General features: G+C 45.3%; 7 protein-coding genes across 7 annotated transcripts; 6 read left to right on the top strand and 1 right to left on the bottom strand.

The window, feature by feature from the left end:
• Nucleotides 1–8839: 8839 nt before the first annotated feature.
• F5891DRAFT_1201450 (uncharacterized protein) lies at nucleotides 8840–10569 on the top strand (the record flags this gene model as incomplete). Its single annotated transcript, XM_041368885.1, has 2 exons — nucleotides 8840–9137; nucleotides 9188–10569. The coding sequence occupies 2 exons, from the start codon at nucleotides 8840–8842 to the stop codon at nucleotides 10567–10569; spliced, it is 1680 nt and encodes a 559-aa protein (XP_041216501.1).
• A 171-nt stretch (nucleotides 10570–10740) lies between these two features.
• F5891DRAFT_1132702 (uncharacterized protein) lies at nucleotides 10741–11703 on the top strand (the record flags this gene model as incomplete). The annotated part of the gene is given in 4 exon segments (XM_041364744.1): nucleotides 10741–11145; nucleotides 11227–11356; nucleotides 11376–11512; nucleotides 11599–11703. The coding sequence occupies 4 exon segments, from the start codon at nucleotides 10741–10743 to the stop codon at nucleotides 11701–11703; spliced, it is 777 nt and encodes a 258-aa protein (XP_041216500.1).
• A 3373-nt stretch (nucleotides 11704–15076) lies between these two features.
• On the top strand, nucleotides 15077–15411 carry F5891DRAFT_1201449 (uncharacterized protein; the record flags this gene model as incomplete). The annotated part of the gene is made up of 3 exons (XM_041368884.1): nucleotides 15077–15139; nucleotides 15191–15268; nucleotides 15316–15411. The coding sequence occupies 3 exons, from the start codon at nucleotides 15077–15079 to the stop codon at nucleotides 15409–15411; spliced, it is 237 nt and encodes a 78-aa protein (XP_041216499.1).
• Nucleotides 15412–15506: 95 nt separating this feature from the next.
• Nucleotides 15507–15824, top strand: F5891DRAFT_898302 (uncharacterized protein; the record flags this gene model as incomplete). The annotated part of the gene is made up of 1 exon (XM_041373409.1): nucleotides 15507–15824. A coding segment is annotated over one exon (318 nt), but the record flags the coding sequence as incomplete, so codon positions are not given.
• A 682-nt stretch (nucleotides 15825–16506) lies between these two features.
• Nucleotides 16507–17986, bottom strand: F5891DRAFT_1085197 (cytochrome P450). The gene is made up of 9 exons (XM_041363464.1): nucleotides 17952–17986; nucleotides 17738–17889; nucleotides 17576–17685; nucleotides 17428–17523; nucleotides 17107–17296; nucleotides 16998–17054; nucleotides 16920–16944; nucleotides 16748–16870; nucleotides 16507–16696 (listed from the first exon to the last, which is right to left on the bottom strand). Exons 2-9 carry the CDS (start codon nucleotides 17757–17759, stop codon nucleotides 16531–16533), a joined length of 789 nt encoding a protein of 262 aa, XP_041216497.1. The 5' UTR covers nucleotides 17760–17889; nucleotides 17952–17986; the 3' UTR covers nucleotides 16507–16530.
• A 2698-nt stretch (nucleotides 17987–20684) lies between these two features.
• Nucleotides 20685–22049, top strand: F5891DRAFT_969190 (terpenoid synthase; the record flags this gene model as incomplete). Its single annotated transcript, XM_041376315.1, has 6 exons — nucleotides 20685–20856; nucleotides 20910–20948; nucleotides 21006–21180; nucleotides 21227–21509; nucleotides 21560–21825; nucleotides 21881–22049. The coding sequence occupies 6 exons, from the start codon at nucleotides 20685–20687 to the stop codon at nucleotides 22047–22049; spliced, it is 1104 nt and encodes a 367-aa protein (XP_041216496.1).
• A 478-nt stretch (nucleotides 22050–22527) lies between these two features.
• On the top strand, nucleotides 22528–23227 carry F5891DRAFT_1229239 (cytochrome P450; the record flags this gene model as incomplete). The annotated part of the gene is made up of 3 exons (XM_041369545.1): nucleotides 22528–22758; nucleotides 22822–22951; nucleotides 23002–23227. The coding sequence occupies exons 1-3, from the start codon at nucleotides 22563–22565 to the stop codon at nucleotides 23225–23227; spliced, it is 552 nt and encodes a 183-aa protein (XP_041216495.1). The 5' UTR covers nucleotides 22528–22562.
• Nucleotides 23228–26297: the final 3070 nt, after the last annotated feature.

The raw sequence follows: 26297 nt of genomic DNA, 5'->3' as shown, positions 1-26297 counted from the left end.
CGATGCAGAGGGCACGACTGGATGATGCGCTGTTCAATTCCGAGTAGTTTACCCCTTCGGCCAGTTATTCTTACAATAGATAGCAACCTGCCCAATATAATGTCGATTTGCATTTACCGCTTGCTTGTTTGACGTGTGAAGACCTACAATATTGGTGTTCGTATCATGAGAAAACAACACATAGGGTCCTATGTACCTCTCTTGACATGTTGTTAATGTATCTGCATAATACACGTATGTGTTTAGTAGGCTGCACGAGGAAATCTAGCGTGATAATTGGAAAAGCCAGGATGTTCTCTCCTTCTATGTACACGCTAACAATCACAAGGAGGCTGACAGGTGACGGCGATCTTAGAACATATCGAATTAGTAGCCCAATTCACGAGACACGGACAAATCATCATATTCTCTCAGTCTGGTACAGGTGGGTGATTGCTAAGGCAGAGCGGAATGACATCGGTAGAAACCTGATATTACCCAACAGCAACTTTGTCATTAGATGAGGAAGCTAAGCCGCTCGTCTCGTGAGGTGCAAAAAGTGCAATGGTTTTGATGGGTGGTGTGATATATGATATACTCGACGAGTGGTCAATAAGGGCTCGAAGGAATGTATGACCCACTACTATATTGTTTTAGTCTATGCAGGCGTCAGCAATTGCTGAAGCAAAATGTAACTATACCAATTATTGTAGACAATAGCACAACTTCGGTCATAAATACTTGATTTCGCCCATTAACACCTTGGTGATTGGATGGGGGGCGGCTGTCACCAGGGTCCCAAATTCACTTACACGGCACTACACAGCATTTGCGCAAAACCTTGGACCGCTGCGAGACGCGTGGCAGATGAATACAACTGCTAGTTGTTGGGTATTCATACGATTTCGCGTGACAATTTGAAGTAAGCTGTACGTTGTATATGTTTGCTTGATGGACACATTCCGGCTGCGATACGAAAGTGGCACTTCTTTGCACAAATTCGCAATTGATATATAGTAGACAAACATGAACAATTTAAAGAAGGTGGCGTTAAAATTCGCACAAGGCATCAGTTTGCACTTCGTAAACACTTCGTGGTACTCTGCAAAACACGAGTTTTTTGGTCTGGCTTGGGACGTTGCACGATACTCGAAGAAAATCAACTTTTTGGAGAAGAGGGCGTCAAAATTAGCGCGAGAATATTAATTTAAACTTGTGCACTTGGTAAACACCTTGTAGTCATCCGGAAGATTAAGGCCTTCACGCCTGACTTTGACACGATGGAATTCACTTCTGAGGTGCCGATAGTGTCTCATGCAGTTCGACCCTTTGATTTTACTCCATATCACTTTCGAGTTAGAATTCCAGCGATATGTAGGTGTTCTCCCGATCAAACGCTGGTGTAGGAAATTTATGCATTGTCCTTTCCTGTATAAAGTCAAACATCACTATGTGATGATGGATAGCAGAATTATACAGATGTTTGTGATTGTGTACTATGTATCGTCATATATACTCTTATCATCTTTCCTCCAGTTCACTGATGTGTACCAGTGTCTCCGAGCACACTTACTGATACCATACATGCGCTACCGAAATGTAATAGTGAATTTGGAGCGGAGTGCGAATAGCGGTGCTCACCCAACGGCCGCCAGCCTTTACGCTGGGGTTCCTTAAGCTGGTAAGTGACCTCTGTCAGGAATGCCCAGCCATAAAGCCAAATAGAAATATGACCTTGCAACAATATTCATACCAAGCAAACTCCACACTAGACACCTCTATAAGAAGTCATAGACGACAGAAAGCAGAACATAACTCTTACCGCCTGCGACAGCTTGATTGGTAGAATAGCTCTCCTTCAGGGGGACGGACAGATCCGGTTACTGCTGTTGTGAGAGGTATCAAAAAAATCAGGACCGTCGGGTCTGCAACAGATAAATGCTGAAGTGACAAATACACGCCATACTATAAGTATGTAGTCCGAAAATCTCAGGCTTGGTCAAGAAAAAGATATCGGGTCGTGCACGTGTAATCAGGCACCCAGTAATTTCACGAATGATCAGCACTGGCCGTGAGGAGAGCGCTGTTAAGTGCAAGAGCGGTGACAAGGTCAGTGTGTTCTTGGAAGGGAACTGGAACTCCGACGGTCTTCAGCGTCGACGTGTCAATTTGTAGATTGATACAGGGATCGTAGCTCTGAATATTGAAGTCGGTAATTAGCGCGCATGGCTAAGCATCTATAACTGCACGGCGAAGGATAGTCTGAACAGATCAGCATCAAGTATTAAGTGCCACACTACCAAGTTGCCTCCTTGCTCGGTATCCGTGGAGCACATCGACGTTTAACGGGCGGGCATTCTGTGGAGGAACGATACACGCGGGAGGTTTTACGACACGCTAGAACAAAGGTACGAGTCTCAGTATTCGTTTCGAATCTCTATTAACAATTGTTTGTACCTAGAACAAAGGTACGACTAGATGTACATCAGTGCTTGCGCTCGAACGTTACAGTGGGAATTGTACTTACGTCTCAGTATTCATTTCGAATCTGAGACGCATCGACGAAAACAGCGTCCTCTTATACGGTGAGTCTGCCAGCAATAGCTTTGATGAAAAATATATACTTAAAGAATGAAAAGATTGCCGACGTTGACACGTCGTCGACGTTCTCCGTTTGGAGACGCTCGCACTCGATGTGCTCTATTCTTCGGCCGTATCGTCCTTTCCTTTCTCGGCTCTCTCTCTCTCGGCCTTACTTCCCTCGGACACATCGGCTCTCAACACTCCCCCTCGAGCGTTATCCAAACGCATCAATGTCCTCAACCTCTGGAATCGGGGACGTGCCAATGGCTTCGTGAACGCGTCCACGACGTTGTCGTCACTGGGGCAGTAGATTATCTTGAAGGTACCGTCCTTCACGTGGCTGTGTACGAAGTGGTATCGCAGGTCTATGTGCTTGGTGCGCGATTGGAATTTTCCCGTCGAGACTAACACTATAGCAGCTTGGTTGTCACAGAAGACGGGTGTGGGGAGGTCTTGGACGTCGTAGAGCTCGTGGATGAGGAGTTGCAGGTAAAGTACTTCCCTTGCCACGCTGGTCAACGCTATGTACTCAGCTTCAGCCGTTGACAGGGCTATGATAGGCTGTTTGCGCGCGCTCCACGAAACAGGGCCTCCATGGAGCAGTACGATGTACCCGCTCATGGAGTGCCTATGTGGCTGCGATGCCCAATCGGCATCGACGAACGCCTCGATTCCTCCCTCGCTGGATCCCAACGTCAGCTCATAGTCTGCGGTGCCTTTCAGGTACCGCAGGGCGCGTTTGGTGGCCTCCCAATGGGGTCTCCCCGGATTCCTCATAAATTGCGACAGTGTTGCCACCGCAAAAGCGATATCCGGCCGGGTACTCGTAGCTGCGTACATTAACGAACCGATCGCGCGTTGATATGGTACGTCTCGCATAGCTTGGAGTTCGGCGTGTGTTGCAGGGGACTGATCTATGGAAAGGACAGTACCTGGTTCCATGGGCGTGTGCAGGACCTTCGCGTCCTCCAGGTGGAACCTTTCGAGGATCGTCTCGACGTATGCCTTCTGTGAAAGCGTCAAGGTGCGTGCTACGCGGTCCCTCGTCACCTTCAGCCCCAATAACCAGCTCAACTCCCCTAGGTCGCTAATCTCGAAGTGCGCGCGCAGCTCGGCCTTAAACCGATGGATATGGGATATATGGTTGGCGGTGACGGCCATGTCATCGACAGAGACGGTGATGACGACGTGTTCGCGTGAGGTGCATTTGTAGAAAACGGCTTGATCTACTTTTGACCTGCTGAAGCCCATTTCATTGAAGGCTCCAGCTAGCTCCTGCGCCCACTCATATCCTGCTTGTTTGAGTCCAGGTAAGCTTCTTTTCAGCTTCAGTACCTTCCCTTCCTGACCATCCTTCAAGTATCCAGGGGGCGCTCGCATATAGGTACGCACTTTTAATATCGACTTGGTGTATTTCCCAGTCGCGCTGAGCAGCCATCGTTAGGACTGCATGTATCATGCTCATATTGGCCGTGGGGGCGAAGGTTTCGAAGAAATCGACCCCGTACTTCTGGCGCTGCCCATTTGCAACTAGGCGCACGCGAAGCTTCAGCTTCTCGCCGTCCGGCCCGCACTTTGTGGCCAGGACGTAATGGCATGGGATAAGGTTTACGCCTCAAGGTGCGTCTACGATTTCCCACATACCTAGCTTCTCGAGTTGACTGACTTCGTAATTGATGGCTTCTTGCCACTCTGCAGCGTCTGGGCCCTTCAAGGCTTGTTGGAGGGTCGGTTCTGGTTGGACGGCGGCCAATGCTAGGTGAATATGCGCCTCTTCATCCAAGAGGTCGAGTTCTGACGCTTCCAACAGGCTTTCCATGGTTAGGGCTGCTGTTTGGCCCTCATTCAGCGCCGCATAGTACCCTGGGGGTGGTCTTACCCTCGTCGACCTCGCTTCAGGAGTAGATGGTTGAGGTTGCTGGGCGGTAGATGGTTGAGGTTGCTGAGGAGTAGATGGTTGAGGTTGCTTAGGAGTAGAAGGTTGAGGTTGCTGAGGAGTAGATGGTTGGGGTTGCTTAGGAGTAGAAGGTTGAGGTTGCTGTGGCATGGTGATGGGCTGGACGCTACTAGGTGAGTTATTATTACCGTTGCCGCTGTTATGTTCGTTGACTACAGCAGACTCCCCCTCGTCCGGCATACCATCGGCTGCCAGGATCGGCGTGAAGGTCACATTCCTCTCCACCGAGACACGCCGTCTGCCGGGCCAATACACCCGGTATCCTTTACTTTCAGCGTCTACCCCCACAAAAACTGCCTCCTCCGCCCTCGCCTCCAGCTTACCAGCCTCCAGCATATGGACGAAGACCCTGGCCCCAAATTCATGGGCCTGCGACAAGTCCGGCTTGGACTTGCGCACCAACTCGTAGGGCGTGCTGCCTGGGATCGCCCTTGAAGGTAGGCGATTCTTGAGCCAAGTGGCGTAACTAACGGCCTCGGCCCACAGGTACTTTGGCATATCTCTGCCTAGGAGCATTGCTCTTGCATGCTCGACGAGTGTCCGGTTGAGTCGTTCGGCGACACCATTCTGTTGGGGTGAGTTGTGCACTGTTAGCTGCCGCTCTATACCTTGCTGACGCAAGTATTGATCGAACTCAGCGCTCAGATACTCTCCTCCTCTGTCCGAACGGATTTTGCGCACGCACACACCTGGTGATTGACGGGCCACCCATGCCTCATAGGACTTGAACGCGGTAAGTGCGTCACTCTTTTGTTTGAGGAACTCGAGTCGCGTCTGCCGGCTAAAGTCGTCCGTGAAACTGACATAATATTTACAGCCTCCCAAACTCGTCGTCTGCGCCAGTCCCCAGAGGTCTGTATGGACTAGTTCTCCGTATGTAAGTGCGCGCATCTTCGTTTCTCTTGGGAAGGACTGCTGAGCTGACTTAGCTTTCACGCAGACTTCACAGAACTGGATGGCGGGCGCCGGATCTATGTCTATGCCCAGGATTAGGCCCTTCTTGACTGCGTCAAGAAGGGCCGCATGTGATACGTGCCCTAGGGCACGATGGACATCATTGATGGTAAGCTTTGTCCTGGCGACGTTGGCACGATGCTTACGGTCGGACGTTACAGCGTAAAGTCCCTGGACTTGGGGTATTTCTGCGATCGTCCTTCGTTCGGGGGGAGCAGACAGTATCCTGCACATTCCTCCTTCGAACAGCACGGCCAAACCGGCGGAGGCGATCTTATTGGTGGAGATAAGGGTAAATGCCATGGAGGGGGCATATAGGACGTCTTTTAGCGTCACGGTCGTTCGTTTCGAGCCCAACGGTAAGTCCATCCTCACGTCTCCTCGTCCTGTCGCATTGACAGTAGCTCCATTCGCAGTGTATATCTTCTGCAGGGCGATCTCGACAAAGGATACGAATTTTGCCCTATCCGGGCAGAAATGAGAGGTCGCGCCGGAGTCTACTATTGCTCCTCGGCGCTCTGGAGGTACGTCCATCGATTTTGCTATGACTGCGAGGTCTGACGTAGCGAAAGTGTAGTTGTCCTTTGGCTCCGGCTCTTTGGCTACATTGGCACTTTGTTTTTGGGTGCGTCCTCCTTGTCTCTGCCGTTGATTCGGCCCCTGACCTTCTTTTCCTCCATCTTTTCGCCAACAGTCACTCTTCCAGTGGCCCTTACGATTGCAGTTCGTACAGACTGCGTCGGGGTTGGATTTTGGAGCCGAGCTCTGCGAGCTCGTGCTCCTCCCTGCGTTTGTTCTCGCGGAGAGCGCACTGTTGGTCCCGCGTTTGTTGGGACGTCGTTCGGTGAGTAACCAGTGCTCGTATTCCTCTGTGATGATGGTGATGAGTTCGTAGGGCGAGAGGGGAGTTTTCGTTATCTTGGCCGCTGCGTTCATCGACGACAGTAGCGGCCGGTAGGATTCAGGTAAGGACCCTAGGATGATGGCATGAAAGTCTGTATCAACGACGGCTACCCCCATTCCAGCTAACGACTCCCTCAGGCGCAAAAGCTCTGAAAAATGAGCCTTGACGTCACCACCTTCTTCACACCTCGTCTCCTGGAGCCTCCGTCTCAGATCTATCTGGACAAGTTCGGTTTTGCCTTCATGTATGTGGCATATTTCCTTCCAGATTTCGGACGCGGATGCTAACTTTTGGACGCGTAACAGCAGCCGATCTGTGATCGTGCAAAATATTTGCTGTTTTACGAGTGAGTTCTTTTGTTGATACTCATCGGTCTTTGCGTCGAGCTCATCGATTTCTTTCTGCGTAGGTGTTGTACCATCCGGCTTCGTAACGGCCCCCGTAGAGCTCTTTACGAAAGGCGTAGGCTCTTTAGCTCGTCCATCGGTATATCTCGTAAGTCCTCGTGCACCTATAGCCGTTAACGTCCTTTCCTTGTAGGTTATCCAGTTCGAGCCGTCTTCGGCGAGCTTCGGGATGTTAAAAAGGTTTGAATTGGTGCTGGGAGTCGACGAGTCCATGGAGGAGTCAGGGCTCATAACCTGTGGAGGAACGATACACGTGGGAGGTTTTACGACACGCTAGAACAAAGGTACGAGTCTCAGTATTCGTTTCGAATCTCTATTAACAATTGTTTGTACCTAGAACAAAGGTACGACTAGATGTACGTCAGCGCTTGCGCTCGAACGTTACAGTGGGAATTGTACTTACGTCTCAGTATTCATTTCGAATCTGAGACGCATCGACGAAAACAGCGTCCTCTTATACGGTGAGTCTGCCAGCAATAGCTTTGATGAAAAATATATACTTAAAGAACGAAAAGATTGCCGACGTTGACACGTCGTCGACGTTCTCCGTTTGGAGACGCTCGCACTCAATGTGCTCTATTCTTCGGCCATATCGTCCTTTCCTTTCTCAGCTCTCTCTCTCTCGGCCTTACTTCCCTCGGACACATCGGCTCTCAACACATTCTTCGGCCAGCAGAGAAGGAACTACAGCTTCGGATAGCTCGTCTGCAGACTCCAAAGATGTAGCATCAGAGTCATCACTGAATAGGAATAAGGGGCCCAGGAGAATATGTCGGATGACGCACCTGAACGGTCATAGCAGGGTATGAGGTCCCCAAAACTCAGCAGCGGACCCGGCCGATCTGGATAATTTTGATTCTGTCTCGTTGGGATAGAAAAAGTTGAATAAATTCCTAAAAGCTGGTTATAACAAGTTTACTCCGTATTTCAAAGCACTCACAAAGGCCATGATACGATTTACAAAAGCGCGATAATAAGGGTTTCTTCTCGAGCCCAGAGGAGACAAACCGAAAGAATGCTTAGTAAGATAAATTTATTATTGCCTATGGACAATTACAGTGTACGACGTCTAATTCTGTTAGGATGAAAAGGAACACTGTTAGAATATCAATTATTATGACAGATGTAAAAGAAAATATACCTAAGTTATACGGACAGTGTGACAGTTGAGGTGGTGAAGTTTGACGCGGCATGTGGAGGTGGTGAGGTCTGACGCGGCATGTGCTACTTGTGACGCGGCATGAATGAAGTTTGACGCAGCACTGACGCGCATGTGACGCGGCAACTGACACGGTATGTGCTATGTTTGACGCGGCACTGTAGTAGGCCTTGACGCGGCATAGAGTGTGGATGTTGATATTAGTACAGAGACTGCAAAGATATTCGGGAGAACTTGTCGTGGTGTGAGTAGTGCTTGACGCAGCCTAAACGAGGCTTCTGACATGCCATGGTTGAGGCTTGACGTGGTGGTGCAGGGTATAGAGAGTGGATCAAACTTGACAGGGTGAGGTCGAGGCTTGACGCAGTGAGACAACATTTGACACTGCATCTGAAAACCAACATAGATGAATGAATTAGAGGTAATGCAACAATATAGGACCGACGCGCAAGATGCATACTAGTAGTATGAACGCAGAGGACAAGCACTGTAAATTTGGTGAGAGGTGAATACTAGAGCCTGTACGCAGGCAGACACTCATATGTTGATCATCAACGTGCACTGCCATCAACGACGATTCAAAGTGTTTGGAATGCGATATGTAGTTGTGTAAACATGATCTGTACGTAGGAATTTGTTACAGTGCCGCGTCACAGGCGCGTCACGACCGCATCAATTTCACCTGGCCCAAACAAAATCCTTGAAGCAAATTCCCGCTACCGTTAGGGAGTGGGTCTTGTCGGTTTTGATTTTCACGTTTTGGCGGTAAATTCGTCCGTTCCTGGCGACCCTATCTTTTTCGCTTGATATAGTAATGGGCTGTGCTCATCGATCGATCACAGACCTAGCCTCTTCCTGCTCGTTATCTCATATTCTCTTCAAACTCCTGAATCGTCATGTCGTTCCTCGGCCACTTGCCTGTATCTGTTGTTTTCAACCTGGAATCGTGTCGTTGTCTTGTTTCTGCTTCGATTGCACGCTCGCTCGGTCATTCGGGTGTGGGCTCAGTTTTTTCCGAAGTTCTCACGGCATCCTATGAAGGCTGCTCGCTCACCACCAATGCCGAGTTTGTGGTCACACGCGCTCTTGATTCTGATGTGGTTGTTGGGATGAATTGGATCGCTGCCTGGCGCCATGTTGGACTTGAAGACGTGATTTCTGACCCAGAATCTAGCTCCTGTACTTATTTACAAGGTGATGAAATTTTGATTTTGAAGTCTACTGCGTTGACTTTTGTTTTTAAGAATCTCAGTGTATGGTTGCAACTCGCGCTGATTATATTGCGCCTGTTGATATGGTGTCCGATTCATGTCAGTCTTCGTCCTTCACCGGGGCGGTTTCATCGTCTCGTAGACGTTCAGAGTTGATAATTTGTGACATATTTTTGGGGTCGTATCATGCTGGTATTCGCATTAGTCCTTTTTCTGTTGAAGTCACGTTGCTTTCTGATGCATGCACCTTGCATGATTTAGATCTTACGAACTTTCATATGCTGGCTGAGCTGCGCGATCTGTTGTTGCGACATTTCCTTAATGGAGAGTGTGTGGTTCTGGCTGCCCGTTTACGGCACGGTGATTATACTGCTTGTTGTGAAATTGCTGCAGGATTTGGTGGGCCTTCAGATATGGTTGACTGTATTCTTGGCGCATTGACAGAGACACATGCATCTGCAATATCAGGTGATCATCTTTGGATTGTCGCTCAGAGTATTTGCAGTGATTTGGACCATGTACGTGTGCCACTAGAACATTGTAGGCGAAAAGCCATTTGCATATTGAATTCCTTTCATAACCGTTTGGTCTATGAGGCTGTTTCTAAGTCTTCGCTGTCACTGTTTGCTGAGGTTGAACACATATCTAAGTCCTCATTGGAGGCCATAGCGTCTTGGCATGGTTTGTGCTATGTGGGTACAAAAGATCAGTTGCTCGATAGGATTTTTGATCACACTTCCAAGGGAACGTGTGTGTTGAATGCACAGGATCATCAATTGGCATGTTCTCATATTGTTGATGAGTGCTCCGTTGATAGTGGAGGACAATGCGATGTCAGCACTGGTGTTGCCACGGACGGCAATGGTGATTCAAGCTCACAGATGACGGACGTGCAGATCAATCTTTCAAGCTCATTGAGAAAAACCATTGTGCGCAAGCCGTTGCTGTGTTTATTGTGTTGCCATGAAGTGGATCATGATGACAGTGACAGTCTTTCGCAGCTGAGAAAATGTCTGAAATCATACATTGGTGTCCTCCAGAAAGGGAAACGAGCGCAAGCTTTTCGTGTTCGTAAACAGAATCAGTATGTTGCGATGGAGACGGAAAAGACTCGATGTACTTCAGAATGGCCTCATATGGTGTCTGAGGAGCGGAAAAAGTGCGTGATTGAGATTTTTCATGAACAAACTTGTTCTGAAGCGCTAGCTACCTTTGTTTGTTTTGCTTGTGCTGCTGAGTATAATTGCAAAGAGAGGCAAGAGCTGTCTTTTGATGATTTCGATGTTACTCTTCTGAATCGCCCTGATGTGCGCCTGCATAAAGGGCGTGTTGTTGATGAGGGTTATATCAATAAAGCCTCGGTAGACTCGACTATTGGTGCGGAGTTCCTTGACAACGTGATGTATGAACACTGAGGCTTGGTGTTTGATTCTATGCAGTCTGACCATCCTATTGGTGTACATTGCTGTAAGGGATGCACTTTGTCGTTGAAAAAAAGTAAGACTCCTGCATTGGCTGTGGCAAACCATAATTTCATCAGCCCTCTCCCTCTTGAGTTGCAGGACCTTAGTGTTGCAGAAGAGATGATGATTGCACTGTGCAGAGCCAAATGTTTTATTCTACATTTGCGAGAGGAGTCATGCAATATACCAAATGCTCAAAGAGGCTTGAAAGGCAACATGATCATTTTCCTGCAACGTCCTTCAAAAGTGTTGGAGATGCTTCCTCCATCAATTGAAGATGTATTAACACCGATATGGGTTTTATTTGTTGGTTCATCTCCACCAACTACCGATTGGTTGCGCAAGCATGCTAAACCATTGATCGTGCATAAAGAGAAAGTCTGGTCAGCATTAGTGTGGTTGTGTGAACATAACGTACTCTATAGCGACGTGCTCATCGATCATGACTGTTTGGATTCAATGAGTGAGGAAGATATTTTGCCAGTTCATATTGAAACTGTGCCTGAGGATGATGCACGCGCTGAAGATGTGTTGACCTCATGATACAATGGCGATCATAATTGCAATGCAAATTCATTGTTTGACAAAGAACCTATTTTTAGTGACAAGGTTGCAGACTCGAGTACAGCATCATCCGCTGAGGATGTCTTCCAACATGTCATTGTCACTGATGTGGATGGCAATGCTCCAGGTCATGAATTGCGTGCAGCCGCACCTCGTCATGTGAAAGAACAGTGTGGTGGTTTTACATATACAAGTCCCGCATGGGCTGAATCCTATGAACGAATACGTTAATCCTGAGTTACTCCCAAAGGTTTATCCCACTCTGTTTCCATATGGAGTTGGGGGGTTTGAGCATCCTCGTCGTACAAGTCCAGTATCGTTTAAACGCCATGTGAAGCTTCTCTTTAGTCTGGCTGATAGGTGTTTCCAGGAGCATTACTCCTTTTTGTTTATTGTGTTTAACATTTTGCAATGTAGAAAATCGCTCTTACATACCAGTTTAAAAGTCAAACGGACTTCATTCGGTACAGTGTCACAAAGTTTTGTGTCTGTGTCATCAGCAGCGGTTCATACGGTTGCTGAACGAGTTGTGAAGGGTGATTTTGTTACAGCTTATACTCCAGAAGAACAAAAAGTGCGCTGATTATTGAAGGAAGTGAACAGTGTGACATCGCATGTCCTGGGATCTGGTTCTGCATGTGCTGTGATGTGTAGTCAAATCAGAGGCTTAATGTTTGACAAAGGCTTGCCAAATTTTTACATCACAATCAATCCTGCGGATGTATACAATCCTATTGTCAAGTTTTTGGCAGGCGGTGAAATTGACATCAATGATATGTTGCCTGACAATGTGCCTGACTTTTGGTGACAATCTATTTTGGTTGCTCGCAATCCTGTAGTGGCTGCAAGGTTGTTTGATCTGTACATGAAGTCGTTCTTGAGTGCTATCTTGGGTTACGATAAAGCGAGTGGTGTCCTGTTTCAGCATATCAATGTGAAACTCCGTCAGCTTGATATCAGAAATGTGGAGAATGAATTGATCCCACCTCAGGACTGGTACACGAGCCTTAAGCATGGAACCCTGGTCATGATCAGGGCAACCCTCCACACCTTCAATTGAAAAGAACGTCGAGTAAGTCCAGCTACACATTGAAGGTACAACAATTCAGATGGTGAGTCTGAACAATGTGTTGGGTCTTGCAGAACCTAGCTGCTATTCGACCTAAAGGGTTTCTGGACTAGGCTTAAGGCTCAGAGGAGAGGAAATATCATAGAAAACTGCTAAGCACTCAGACTCATACTGGTAACTGGTGAAAAGATTGCTTGCTTATGTAAGCTACAAAAGTGCCAACATAAGGTAAGGTAAAAACAGTCTCTACAAGCCCAGCCAGAAATGAATCCCTACAATGTTACATGACAAATAAATCAGCTGAACTAAATAATGACTAGGTATATCAGCTAAACGGACACACCATTCGTGTATTAGATGCCTCGAAATTGGAGATGGAACCGTTGAGCTCGCAACCTAACGGATTTGATACTAGTGGAAGCTCGTCGACCTCCAATTCGTGGGTGTCAGACGCGATGGCAAGTGTGCAACTAGGAAAAAGGGGAAGACAAGAATGAGGAATGAGAAAGCTGAGATGCAGTCCGAACCAAACAGCGAGCAATGTACGATACAATATCGAGTAGTGTAAGTCTGATGCAATGTCAAAGGTAAAGTTGAGACAAAGAAAGCCAAATCTAAATAAACACACATCCAAATATTGGGACTTAATATTACGACAAACCAAAGCCAGTCAGTGTGGCGTTGGAAAAGAAATCCTGATGCCTCGCCAATCTTCACATCCCACACCGAGACTGTTTGGTCGCACAAATCTGAAACGACACGACCTCCATCTGGAGAAAATGCAATGGACATAAGACATCCACTGTGGCCTTCGGACGGAGTATGAAAAGACTTGATGGCAAACATATGACTAATACACCTCGGCAAGTCGGGTAGCGGGCTTTGCCACTTTAGCTGGCGCTAGGTACTTATATTGACATGACGGCTCGGAGTTGTTGGAAGAAGAGAAGAAGATACACGCGGTCCAGAAGTACGGACACATGCTACCAGCTCCAGAGGATTAACCTCCGAGCTTCTTTTCCTTTTCCGTGTTGTTATCATACTTATCATTCTTATCACCTTCCACACCACACTGTTTCCCTACCGGCAACATTGTCACCGGTAGTTATCTTGCCTTCTTGCACTTCTCGTGCTTCTTGACTCTTGGTACTTAAACGCAGTCCCCATCATACTTTCACCTCAGCGCTGTTTCTAACTGTCCGCTGAGGTATGTATTGACTAACTACTCATACTCATCCTTGCTAACTTGTACACTAGACTCCGTTCTAGGTACATATAATATTAGCGCTGTTTCTAACTGTCCGCTGAGACTCCGTTCTAGCCTTTAGGAGTTTGATGTGAACTTCGTTTCAAATAATGCTACTGCAATGATGCATGCTCACTCCTGCAGGCCCATCCAAGCTCTCTGCTATTAGATTTTCATCACCAAACAGAGTGCATTCGATCAAGATATTTCCCACAGACATGCAGCCTTCAGACATCATTGCATATTAAGATAGGCCTCAAGCAGTTTCCGCAAACATCACGTGATAAAGTGTGATGAAGTGTGACAAAAGCAATGAATGTGTATAGGATGTCCGTGGCGACAAGATATAAAAAAACGGAAATGGAAGAGTTGTAGTATACATACTTCTCAACAAGTCATCCGTTCCAGAATTACCATTTGTGTGAAATTGAAGGAGGAGATGGCAACACAAGCAAGATTTAAGGCATACATTGTACATAAAGCCCCCGAACACTCTGGACTCCGCTTCACCTACCATCGGCCTGATACTGAAACCTCCCAAAATGCCAAAATGGTCACGAAAAGTCCGGTCTGCGATCGAGAACCTAGGGAGTCAGGCAAAAAGCAGAAAATATCAGTAGATAAAGAAAATGTGAGTTTTCAATTGTACTCACTTTTGAAATCAATGCTAATGCCTGTGCAGAGTCATCCAGTACACATAGCTTCGAGTTCTGTAGTAGCTTCAGGCTGTGAAACCACTTTTTCATTCAATTCTACACCTTTGAAGTCTAAGCTCCCAGTTGAGATTGTTCTGTCAGCCTCAGGTCAGGTTTTTGTGCAACTCAAGAACAATGGTGCCACTATGGACTCGGATTCAGCAATAATGTCAGAATTCGAGAGTGCACACTTAAATTGAACATAGTCTTCATATTAACATGTACCTACTAATTTTATTACATACTGTAAATCCTGCAAGTTTGTTCTGTATCACCGCTGCGGCGCTGCCAGTATGCTTCTGGAGTCCCGGTACCAAATGCAGTAATCACAAGTAAAGTCACAGCAAGTCACATCACGTGATGTTTGCGGAAACTGCTTGAGGCCTATCTTAAGTGCAACTGTTTTTGATCATGCTGCGTGATATAGAAATCACCATATAGTCGGCCGCACAGGACCAGAAGCGTCCTTGTTTGATGTATATTTCAAACCCTACCCCGTGGGCTCACCGGTGGATGCGAAGCAAAAGCTCAAGGCACCCAATGCACTCTTGCCAACCATCATCTCATGCGCAGGCGGTATAGTGGAATATGCAGTGAACATGGGCTCTGAGGTACTTTGAATGCCATTTATATTTTGTCTTTCCCAACTAAACTCTCAGTTCCCCTCGTACCTGCCTTCGACGCTGTAAAGAGTAATGACCCAACCACTCTTGCAAGGAATTTGCTGGCACTCATTATCAATGTGCCCTGCCTTTCCCTCGTCATCCGCGTTATGTTCTGCCTCAAGCAACCTAATGATAATTGGAATTTCCTCCGACCTGAACAAGGAGGAAATGGATATCCATTGGGATACTGCATTCTGATCTTTGAGCCATCCTGTGGTGGATGTCATTTTATCAGAGCAATTGCATCGTTTTGCAAAAAAGGTCTCAGGCTGTCGGTCCCAGGGTACGTCTTCCAAAATCAATCCACACCTGAACCCATTAACTCGTTTTGTAGGACGATGCACAGTCATATCTCATTGCAGGCATTTCTCGCTCTGCTTCACAGACTCCTGAGTTTGCACAGGCTTTGATGGTAGGTCAAATTTCAGGTGCACAATACTTGTTTTCACGCTCTCGCAGCAAGTGTTCGAACCTGAGATGATATTTGACTCATCAACCTTGGATCAAGACGCTCTATTCACACTTCTGGATGCATCTACAAATCCCGGTTGTTGAAGGCATCGTGGTTTCTTAATTTCTTATGAGCTGTTCTTGCGCTATCAACAGTGAACCACGGGATGAAGAAGGCTTGTTGACACTTGAGTGATTGGGTAGGATCATGGACAGTCTTTGATCAAGCGCTGTCCGGGGTTCCAGATATAGATTACACCAGGGCAGCACTATTTCTAAAGGACATCGGAAAGGACGAAAAGAGTTTTGGCATATGGATGTCATGTATCATCACTCATGAGAACCATCTTGTGAAGATCAGAGATGCGCCAGTATATGAGGGCATGTATCCGCTAGATTTGATGCCTGACTTGAACCCCTCTGAGGATATAACCTGTTCGGAGTTTATGGCGTTCGTTAGGGCATATGTTGGAGTTGCTTCAGTGCTAGCTGAGTACGCCTGGTCGGACAGCCTTCCAAAATTATATTGTCGTGAGTGCACTTTGGGTGTTTTGCGCTTGTAGCAGGAAATTCCTGGATATCGCGTGGCAAGCCATACCTATCATTACTTTACTATGACTGACCCACAACTGCAGGGATCAACACCGAGTCCCTCCTTTATGCACTTGGAAAGCATTCGGCGCAGTAGTAGAATCAAACGACAACCTCTCCTCCCTCGACTCCGAGAACATCGTCAACATGTTCCTACTCCTCGATTCGTTGTAGGATGCACATCAGCAACAAGGCAATGATAAGATGAAATTCAATCATCGTTCCTCATCGCTGGAGGTTCTATGAAACACACCACGGTCTTCAACAGCGGGCATTAAGGTAGGTTACTACTTATAATGAAACATACCCTGGAAAGCCTTCGGTACCTTTAAGTGGTGCCAAGGCTGGTGAACTGATCAACGGTATGGAGTCTGATTACGCCGAGTCGTGAGATTTTAAAAACAGATCTAGTTTCTGAAGAATCAATATATTCGAAAGCAATTCTTTTGTTCATTGTACAGACTAAGTTTACTCAGAATTCATCATTGCTCGGATCTGTCCTTCTCTTGCTGTGCTCATGCTTTCAAAAGAGCAGCGAAATGGTTCAGGCTAACTTCAACAGAGTTAGCCCGCAGGTTATTGGATGCATACTAAGTCACTTACATCCCCAAGCCGGTGGTGAACTTTGGCTCCTCAATCCTGTCTCTGTTTGAGTCTTTGGCATGACCGATGCGCAAGACAGCGAGTATGGAGGCAACCACAGTCCACATACTGTTCTCTGCAAACCAACGACCTACCAAGGGAATTTGTCATTATCAGCACTGACAGATGATTGATCAGCTTACCAGGACAAATATGTCTGCAAGGGTCAGTTAATGATGTAAAATGAAAGCAAGTGTGGAATATTCACCTGCTGTGACCAAAGGCAAAATGGTTGACAACAGGGCTCTTCAGCTTCCTGTCAACAGTTAGATGGCAACTAGGATCGAAGCGCGATGCATCGGGAAATATGTCTTCATCCCGAGACAGTGCCCTGAGCAATGTTCAGCTCAAACCATTGCATGCACTCTACCCTGACATACCACTGATTGACCATTACTACTGTACCTGATTGAACTACAGATGAGTCAATGGCAACCTTGACTCATACCACTTCGAACCTTTGGGTATAGAATGCCCATCGTAAACATCATCATCTAAAGTTGCACGTGCAAATCCTATGCAAGGGGTAAGTCATGCAAGCACAAAGTTATATTACTGCCAACAAACCTAGGGGGGTGATAGGATACCATCTCATGACCTCGCAGAGAATGGCATCAATATAGGGCAGGGACGCCCTGTCATTAAGGCACGGCATTTTATCATGCCTCACAACTTGATCAATTTCTGCACGAGCCCGGACTTGGACGTCAGGATAGAGCACCATAGCCAGCAAGAATGTCTGCAATATGGTTGCACTCTGCGGGACATCAAAGTAAGAATCAGAACTGCTCAAGTGGCGACTCACAGTTTCCATGCCAGCTAAGAAGCCGAATTCCCGTCAATAAATGAATTATGTCCTGGTAAATAAAGACTCTTACCCATATATACTGTGAACGCAACAGGCTTCATTATATCTTTGTCAGCATCATCGTGGGGTTGGCTGAGAAAGTCAGTGATTAATGAGCGTGAAGCAGTGCCATTTGCCTTCATGCGAACAGATCAGGTGAAATTTTCATCCACAACTGCACAAACGTACCACCTGTGCCTTCACTTCGTTGAAGGGCTCATTCAAAAGGTGTTGAGATAATTCTCTACTGTGTCCTATCAGTGAATGTGCACTGAAGCACCAAGACGGCAACTTTTCGACTGCAGCCTCATTCTAAATATCCAAAATGATGTCATCGACAGAGGCGCTCACGGAAAGGAAAGGTTGTGAACATGGCAGCCTTTTTAGGGGTAACAATATGTTGTACAAGATCAGCTAGTACGTGTGCGCAGGCAAGGTATGAGCCTTCATTGCCGTCAGCAAGGTCTCCGTATGTCACGGCTACAATTATGCTTCCCGCGTATCTGTCACAAGGATTGATTGTCAGCTGGACCATAAATACGTCACAAAAACACCAGTTGATTAGGTACGAACACTTCAGTGTGGTGCTGTATGTCATCAATTGCAGTGGCACCTAAAAGATTGATGACTAGTCTATTTGCATGGCGAGAGTATATCTCATGGTATGACACCGAGAGTTTGGCCTTGAGGACTTGATGGAAGATCTTGCGATGTTGTCGTAAAGTCTGACCATATGGAAACATTGGAGTAAGGAAAGCCACTTCAGCTCTGCATCATCAGTGGATGAAAAAAATTGAATGAAGACTGGCAATGCATACCTTTTGTTAGTGCGCCAAACAGGGCGACTAGAGTAATTTGCAGAACATTTTTCCAGCAAATCCTGCGCGACAGTTTCGGAGTTTATGATGATTAAGTCGATCCCAAGTACGCGGCAGCGAACGATTTTTCCTATGATCAGGTATGAAATTGAATACAAGAAGGTTATTGGCTTGCTACCAACCATATGCCTTCCCCCACTCAGTATATGTGAGCGAAGGTCATTTAGTATCCAATTGCAGCATGTTGCCTAAGAATGGTAAGGGATGAGGGCCAGGTGGCAGAGGAAAAGGGTAGACACATCTGCAAATGAGGCCCAAAGGGACAACCAGGGCAATAATGCATGATATCCCTAGAGCGAGAATAGCAGAAGAGAGCATGAGAAAGAATTATAGTCAAGTCCAACACATGTGTTAGTTCATTCTATATTATTCAGATTGTCAGTTTGCTTCTTCATGTAAAAAATCAACACTGCATCACGAACCCGTTCATTACCCAATGACTTACCGCGTTGGTCACTACAATCAGTAGATGATGTCCCAGGACCCGCAGCGATTAGAGTTCCGAATATGCACAAACAAGAAGTTCCTCCCTGGCTCGAGCATCATTTTACGATGCTTGTAGTTAGTGTAGTCTCGGGCGACTCGGATGTGTTGGATGCTATTCTCGTGCATCACAGCTACGCTATCTCTGCTAGTGCTGCCGTGCCGCAAAGCGAGTAAACAAACTAAAACAATTTACTAAGTATATCATACTTACTCATAGGGCAGGAACGGCTTATGTCCTGCTATTCAAATGATATCAATACTGAATTAGGATACAGAGCAAGGAGGCAAATGAGTAGCATGGCACCCAATACTTGCCAGTGACCGTGCACTGCGGCTATGGATGCTAAGCCAGGCGTGCTAATTATCAACTTCAACATTCAGGGCCACCATTCTTGTATCAATCTATGAACTCGACACATCGACACTGAAGACCATCAGAGTTCCCTTCCAAGGCCACACCGACCCTGCTCTTGCACTCTTGTTTGATGATGTTCTCCTCGACAGTGCTTCCTATGACAAAACCATGAAGCTTTGGGCCTATGGCAACCTTGTTCTGGAAGCTCTCATATTCTCACCACTGGCTTGCACGTTTTACGATGAATCCAATGTTTATATACACAACCCGACCCCTGCTCTACTTGCTATACAGTCTACCCTCCCCAAAGTACGCATCGGCCCGCACGAATCCATCTTTTGTGAACTAACCTTCTCTTGAAGACCGATGCTACTCTCCAGCATTTACTTGAGGTATGTATCCCACTATTATTATCACGTTAGGCCAATTCACATGAATCATAACAGTTTGATACAACCCGTCATCATAACGTCGTATGCAGAACCCCAACAAGATGGCCTATCATTGTATCATCTTTCCCCAGGCATCAGATCCATTCGCCTACAATAGACCATCAACAACCTATTTTTCTTTGCCATGTCCACAAACTCTTTCACTTTACTTCTTGAACGAATTCAGTTCCTCCTCTCCAGCCTTGTGATCTATGAAATGTCGTCTAATATCTACTTATCGAGTTGATTTTACCGTTTCTCAGTTCTCTGCTATGTCGCCTTTGCCTCCCAGCTGCTCAGCCTTGCTACAGGCCGCCACTCAGTTTGATGATGTCAGTCTTCAGTTTAAATATACTCACAATCCATGACTGAGTTCGTATCCAGTTCGCAATGAGCTCTCTGTCCCATATGGTTGGGCATTTCCGAGACATTGTAGGACTATATTATCAACCACTGGCAGAACGACATAAGAATTTTGTTTGAATGTTACTATCTGAGCCTTTTGAGCTTCTAACCGAGCTTAGGCCAGAGAACCCTGAAACCTACTCAGAGTCCCACCAATCTTGGGTCGAGTTATGCACAATAAACGATTTCCATTGGCTGCTCATGCTACTGAGGCACTAATACATACTCGTAAGTGATCAGTTCAGGTGGTCCAGGGATTGTTGATCGCGGAGAGTGATCATGAGGTACAGAAGTCAGGAAACCTCCATTAATTTGCGAGGTATTGATGGTGAGATCAAGATACATGAGATTCAGATTGAGGAATCAGAATCGAAAGTGCTGCGGCAGTGTAACCAAGATAGTGTACGTATGAGAATGCATCCAACACGTTGTCTGAGACTAAACTAAACAGGGATTGTAAAATGATGCTTTAGCTGGAACGTTGGACGAGAGTTTCAACTCTAAATGTACCGCCTTAGATTGTGAGTTACCAGTTACCAATGGTATGGATAACACTGACAAAGACACTCTTCCACTAGTATTAACACGAGAGACAGAAACCAAGGACCTATTGATTTACTGATGGGACTGCAGGTGAGGCATTTTTGTCCTCACATTTGTATAAAAGGGACACTGCATGCCATTTATCCTCAGCCCCTCTGCAATTCATAGGCTCTATCACTGTTCATCAGAAATAGGAGCCCATGGAAGCTCACCCAAAGATATTTTACCTCCCAGATACCATGGCCAACTGGCCGTGGCCTTGCATAATCAACCCTCATTATGAAGCCGTGAAAATTGAAGCTGAGGCTTGGTTTCGTAGTTTCAAAGCTGTGGATCCTGACACATTGAAAGAATTCAACAAGTGTGATCCAGGTTCAAGCTATGTTACTACCTCTAAAGATCGTTGACGCATATCATTCTTATAGCTCTCGTAGTAGCACTGTGTTATCCCACTGTGTCAAAAGGTCTGTATTCAACCCTAACGCACACGACTGACCCTTGACTTTATTCTTGCAATGTAGAACACCTTCAAGTCACTTGCGAAATGATGAATATGACCGCAATTATAGAGGATACCACCGATAAAAGCACTGCAGCAGGCACCAGAGGAATAGTGGACATCATCCTTGATGCCTTACACAATCTGCATAAGATCAGACCAAAAGGTGAACACATCATTGGAGAAATGATGCAACAGTAAGTACCCCCTGCTTGTTTTATCATGCATCTGAATTTTATGTAGATCTTCGGCTCGTATGGTGCAGACCATGAGCATGAGTTGTTATTCCCGCTTTGTTGATGGCTTGACAACATACCTTCGTGCAGTAGCTGTCGAGGCCGTCGACTGTGAACAAAGACGCTGTGTCGGTATCGATGACAATTTCAAGTATCGACGGGAAACATCTGGCATATTACCTTGGCTCGGACTATGTGCAGTGGAGATCGATCTTCCTGATGAAGTGTTCTACCATCCTGCTATTGTGGATATGGTGGAATTCGCCGCAGATTTGATTACAGTTGATAATGTAAAGTCACACAAAAGACTTGGTTTCTGATATCCTAACGGCCTTCACAGGATATGCTCTTGTACAATAAAGAACAAGCGAGCGGGATTGACCACAATTCACTGATAACTGCGGTCATGCTAGAACTTGGCCTTGACATAGGCAGTGCGATGGGTTGGGCAGCCGCTTACCACACTAAACTCGAGGAAAGATTTACCAACGGTTTTGCAAATATTCCTTCATGGGGTCCTTCCACCGATATCCTGGTCAAGGAATACCTTAATGGACTAGGAAACTGGGTGCGAGGACATTATTGTTGGAGTATCGAAATTGAAAGGTCCTAAGAATCTCACAGTGGTATGGATTGTCACTTATGATGATTTAATTTGCAGGTACTTTGGCACACTGGCAATGGCTGCGGAGATACAGCAAACTAGGCTTGTCCCATTATCATCAAGTGTTCAATGGAAAGCCACTGGCGAAGGATCGCACCAATTGCCGCCGCAGTCAGTAATGGGGTCTCTCCTTTCGTTTATTATGTCCTTTGTCTACAATAAATAACAAGGATGTATGTACTATGTATCATAACAGCACTTACGCACCATGCCCCGAATTTTCTCCTCTTATCAAATTTATTTAGCTTTGAGCTTGACACGAACATTGCCTCATCAGCTAAAAAAAAAACTCAGTGCTTTTTCAACCCAATTCCTGGACCCAATCAGGGTACAGCTGGCAGGTATCTCACGCACCAATCACACGTACAAGAAAAGATTGGAAAAAATCCCCAGTGATGTCACGCCCCCTGAGACTCAACTGAGACTACCCCCCATCATACACCTCATACTAGTACATACTAAGTGATTAGCTAAGATGATCTGGGGATTGCGGAGTACAGAAATCAGGAAGCCTTTATTAATACAACACATGGATCTAGATATAACTTATAAGGAACCAAGGAAGGTTCTTTGTCAGTGTACGTCATAATTGATATGGTCCAGCGTCTAGTACTAAACTAAGGCGAGCAGGTTATATGAAGATGACCAACATGTCTTGCTGTGACTATAATCCCTTCCCATGCTCTCCACTGCTACTCTCGCTCTAGGGATATCGTGCGTTATTGCCCTGGGTATCGCTTTGGGTCTCATTCGCAGACGTGTCTACCCTTTACCTCTACCACCTGGCCCTCATCTGATACCATTTTTGGGCAATGTGCTACAATTGGATACCAAACGACCTTGGCTCACATATACTGCATGGGGGAAGGCATATGGTTGGTAGCAGGCCAATAGCCTTTTCGCAAAGTTCTTGTATTCAATTTCATACCTGATCATAGGAAAAATCGTTCGCTGCCGCGTACTTGGGATCGACTTAATCATCATAAACTCCGAAACTGTCGCGCAGGATTTGCTGGAAAAATGTTCTGCAAATTACTCTAGTCGCCCTGTTTGGCGCACTAACAAAAGGTATGCATTGCCAGTCTTCATTCAATTTTTTTCATCCACTGATGATGCAGAGCTGGAGTGGCTTTCCTTACTCCAATGTTTCCATATGGTCAGACTTTACGACAACATCACAAGATCTTCCATCAAGTCCTCAAGGCCAAACTCTCGGTGTCATACCATGAGATATACTCTCGCCATGCAAATAGACTAGTCATCAATCTTTTAGGTGCCACTGCAATTGATGACATACAGCACCACACTGAAGTGTTCGTACCTAATCAACTGGTGTTTTTGTGACGTATTTATGGTCCAGCTGACGATCAATCCTTGTGACAGATACGCGGTGTCTTGTTACTTAAGGGTCTTATATAAAAGTTGTGTATAATGACAACACAATTATACATGGTGAAGACTTCTTGCCAGTCCTTAAGTCCACGGTCTCCGACTTTTCTACTTCGTGGGAGGTAACATGGTGAGTTCTTGGGAGGATTTAGTTTGTTGTCCTCTTCTTGTGTAGTCTTATACGAAGTGTTGTGGAAAGTTCTGTGTTCTGGATAAATTCGTTAGGTTTGTTTCAGCCTAGTAGGTCGTGTTTCAACCTATGAAAGTCTGTTTCAACTTTGTCGTCCTTAGATATGTGTCTCACTTTCCGTTGAAAGAGAGAGTCTTTTGTATACACGTAAAGCTTAGAATGAGAGCTGTTCAATGGTTATATAGTCAACCCCTGTAAGGTAGTATATAACCTAGAGTAGGATAACAATAACGAAATTATATAGTCAACCCCTGTAAGGTAGTATATAACTTAGAGTAGATAATGATATCTTAGATTACCTCAAGGCACTTATATTGGCCTGCACTTTAAGTCTTAGTGGTCTCACACGGTTTGAGATAAGAGTCAAGTGGGAGGATTTAGTTTGTTGTCCTCTTCTTGTGTAGTCTTATACGAAGTTGTTGTGGAATGTTCTGTGTTCTGGATAAATTCATTAGGTTTGTTTCAGCCTAGTAGGTCGTGTTTCAACCTATGAAAGTCTGTTTCAACTTTGTCGTCCTTAGATGTGTCTCACTTTCCGTTGAAAGGGAGAGTCTTATGAATACACGTAAAGCTTAGAATGAGAGCTGTTCAATGGTTATATAGTCAACCCCTGTAAGGTAGTATATAACCTAGAGTAGAATAACGATAATGAAAGTTATATAGTCGACCCCTGTAAGGTAGTATATAACTTTTAGAATAGATAGTGATATCTTAGATTACCTCAAGGCACTTATATTGGCCTGCACTTTAAGTCTTAGTGGTCTCACACGGTTTGAGATAAGAGTCAGGTGGGAGGATTATATTTCATGGGTGAAAATGGGGTCCTTTTATACCTTTTGGGAACCCCCTTACTAAGCATGATTAATCAGATGGATTGGTAAGAATGTGGCTTACAAACCAGGTGATGAATCAGCTTATTACTAAGTACATTACAAATACAGTGTAATCTTACAAAGAAATTAGAAACCATGACAAACCATGACTAAACATGTTGAGTCATGTTAAATGTTGTTACAAAGCATGGCCAATCATGACTAAACATGTTGAGTCAGCTTAAATAATGTTACAAACCAGAATATTTCCCAGTCACATGATGTGATGACAAATAAAAGCTGGTGGCTGAAAGAAGCCAAATACAAATCAACAGTCAGAAATAAATAGAGATACAAAACTTGGTGGCTGAAAGAAGCCAAATAAAAATAAACAATGAGAAATAAACAGAAGGTCACATGCTTGATACAAATACAAGGTAAAATAAGCCTGTAAAGTGAGAAATAAAATACAAGACAATGAAATAAAGGAAAAATAGAGAGGTAACTTAGTGACAAAGGGCCAGACAGTCTCTCATATCTTCCTTATCACTCTCTATATATATCTGACATGGTATGAATCACATACCATGCATGACATCCACCCCGGACAAAAAATCGCAACTGTCCCCAGTTGAAGGGTAGGTCATGACGTTTTGTTAATTGTGATGTTGTTAACTCCTCCATCTGTTTTCTGGGTTGACAAGATGGTGACATTCATCTAGGAGTCTGAAAATTTCGAAGTATACTGCACATGTAGGACATATTTGTGATAATGCTTCCTGGTAATTATGATCCCAGAAGTATATCATTTGATTGTAATGGGTTCTGATATCTTGAAAAATAAAGTCTTCGTGAAGTTTATTGCAATCCTTCTAACAAGATGTCAAATAAACTTGCAATGTTTTGTTGAATTCGCTTCTCTATAGTGGAGTCTTTTCCATTCATGATGTGATGTGTTTTGTTATTTGTCCTCTGAGAGGAAAGAAGTATCTGAATCTGATCCTGATGAATTTTCCTCATAGTATTGATCATTGTCAAGAGTATCTGCAATTGTTTGCAGAGTAGGATCGTTTCGGCTTATATATGGAATTAGTCTAAAGGAGGCTACACCACGTCTAGACAGAGTTCCATTCATTTCTTTTAGAATGTAGGATCCACCTTTGGTTTGTCTCTCAACAACAAAGGGTCCTAAGTATCGTGGTTTTGTTTTGCGATTCAGTTCTTTCTCAACTTGAGTATTTCGGACTAGTACAAGATCACCTGGTGCAAATGATTTTCTGTGCATCCTCAGATGATATTTCTGTTCAAACTGAAGCTTGGACTTAAATCTGGCCTTCTTTAATGTTTTAGCGGCACGTCTCAAGTCTTCAGGACGTCTTTCGATTTGGTGTATTCGTAATGTGAGGAAATCAACAGGATTCATATTCTCGTGAAATCCATCAACAAGGAATGTTGCTTCACTAAGGTCAAAAGGTAGAACAGGATGGACTCCATGTAATAGGTAGAAAGGTGAGAATCCAGTTGCACGGCTTGTGGTAATGTTTTCGGCAAAGAGTGCCTGAGGAACCTTCTCAGGCCATCGTGAGATGTGCTTTTCACAACTTTTTACTATTGCTTCTCTGATATTAAAGTGTCCACGTTCAACTACCCCATTTGCTTGTGAGTTGTAGGGCAAGATTTGAATCTGTGAAATGTCCACTTGTTGAAGTAAATTTTGGAATGCTCCCTTAACTTCGGAGCCATTATCGGTAACTATCTGTCCTATTGCTCCATATCGGCAATACAAGTCTTCCCAGAAAAACTTGGCCATAGCTTTGGCAGAGGCAGATCGTAATGCTCTTCCTTCTACATATTGTGAAAGATCATCTCGAGCTAACACTAGATGCTTCATACCATTCCCGGCAGGCATCTTGAGTATGTCAATGTAGATCTTTGTGAAGATTGTGGCAGGTGTAGAGACTGTGATAGGTATGTGCATTTTCTTGGTGCTTCGAATCTGACAATCATGACAAGATTGTACATG

Source organism: Suillus fuscotomentosus (genome assembly GCF_016647785.1).
Source record: "Suillus fuscotomentosus strain FC203 chromosome Unknown F5891scaffold_299, whole genome shotgun sequence".
Classification (NCBI taxonomy): domain Eukaryota; kingdom Fungi; phylum Basidiomycota; class Agaricomycetes; order Boletales; family Suillaceae; genus Suillus; species Suillus fuscotomentosus.
Note: the sequence above shows the minus strand (reverse complement) of the source record. Positions and strands in the feature narration are given on the sequence as shown.

Excerpts from the sequence above, each read along its gene's own strand:
- F5891DRAFT_1085197 (XM_041363464.1), bottom strand. The coding sequence starts at position 17,759 with ATGTTCACAACCTTTCCTTTCC. Across the intron at positions 17,524-17,575 it reads ACGAAGTGAAGGCACAGGTG|GCAAATGGCACTGCTTCACG; the intron begins GTACGTTTGTGC and ends GTTCGCATGAAG. Across the intron at positions 16,945-16,997 it reads TGGGCATTCTATACCCAAAG|GTACAGTAGTAATGGTCAAT; the intron begins GTTCGAAGTGGT and ends TAGTTCAATCAG.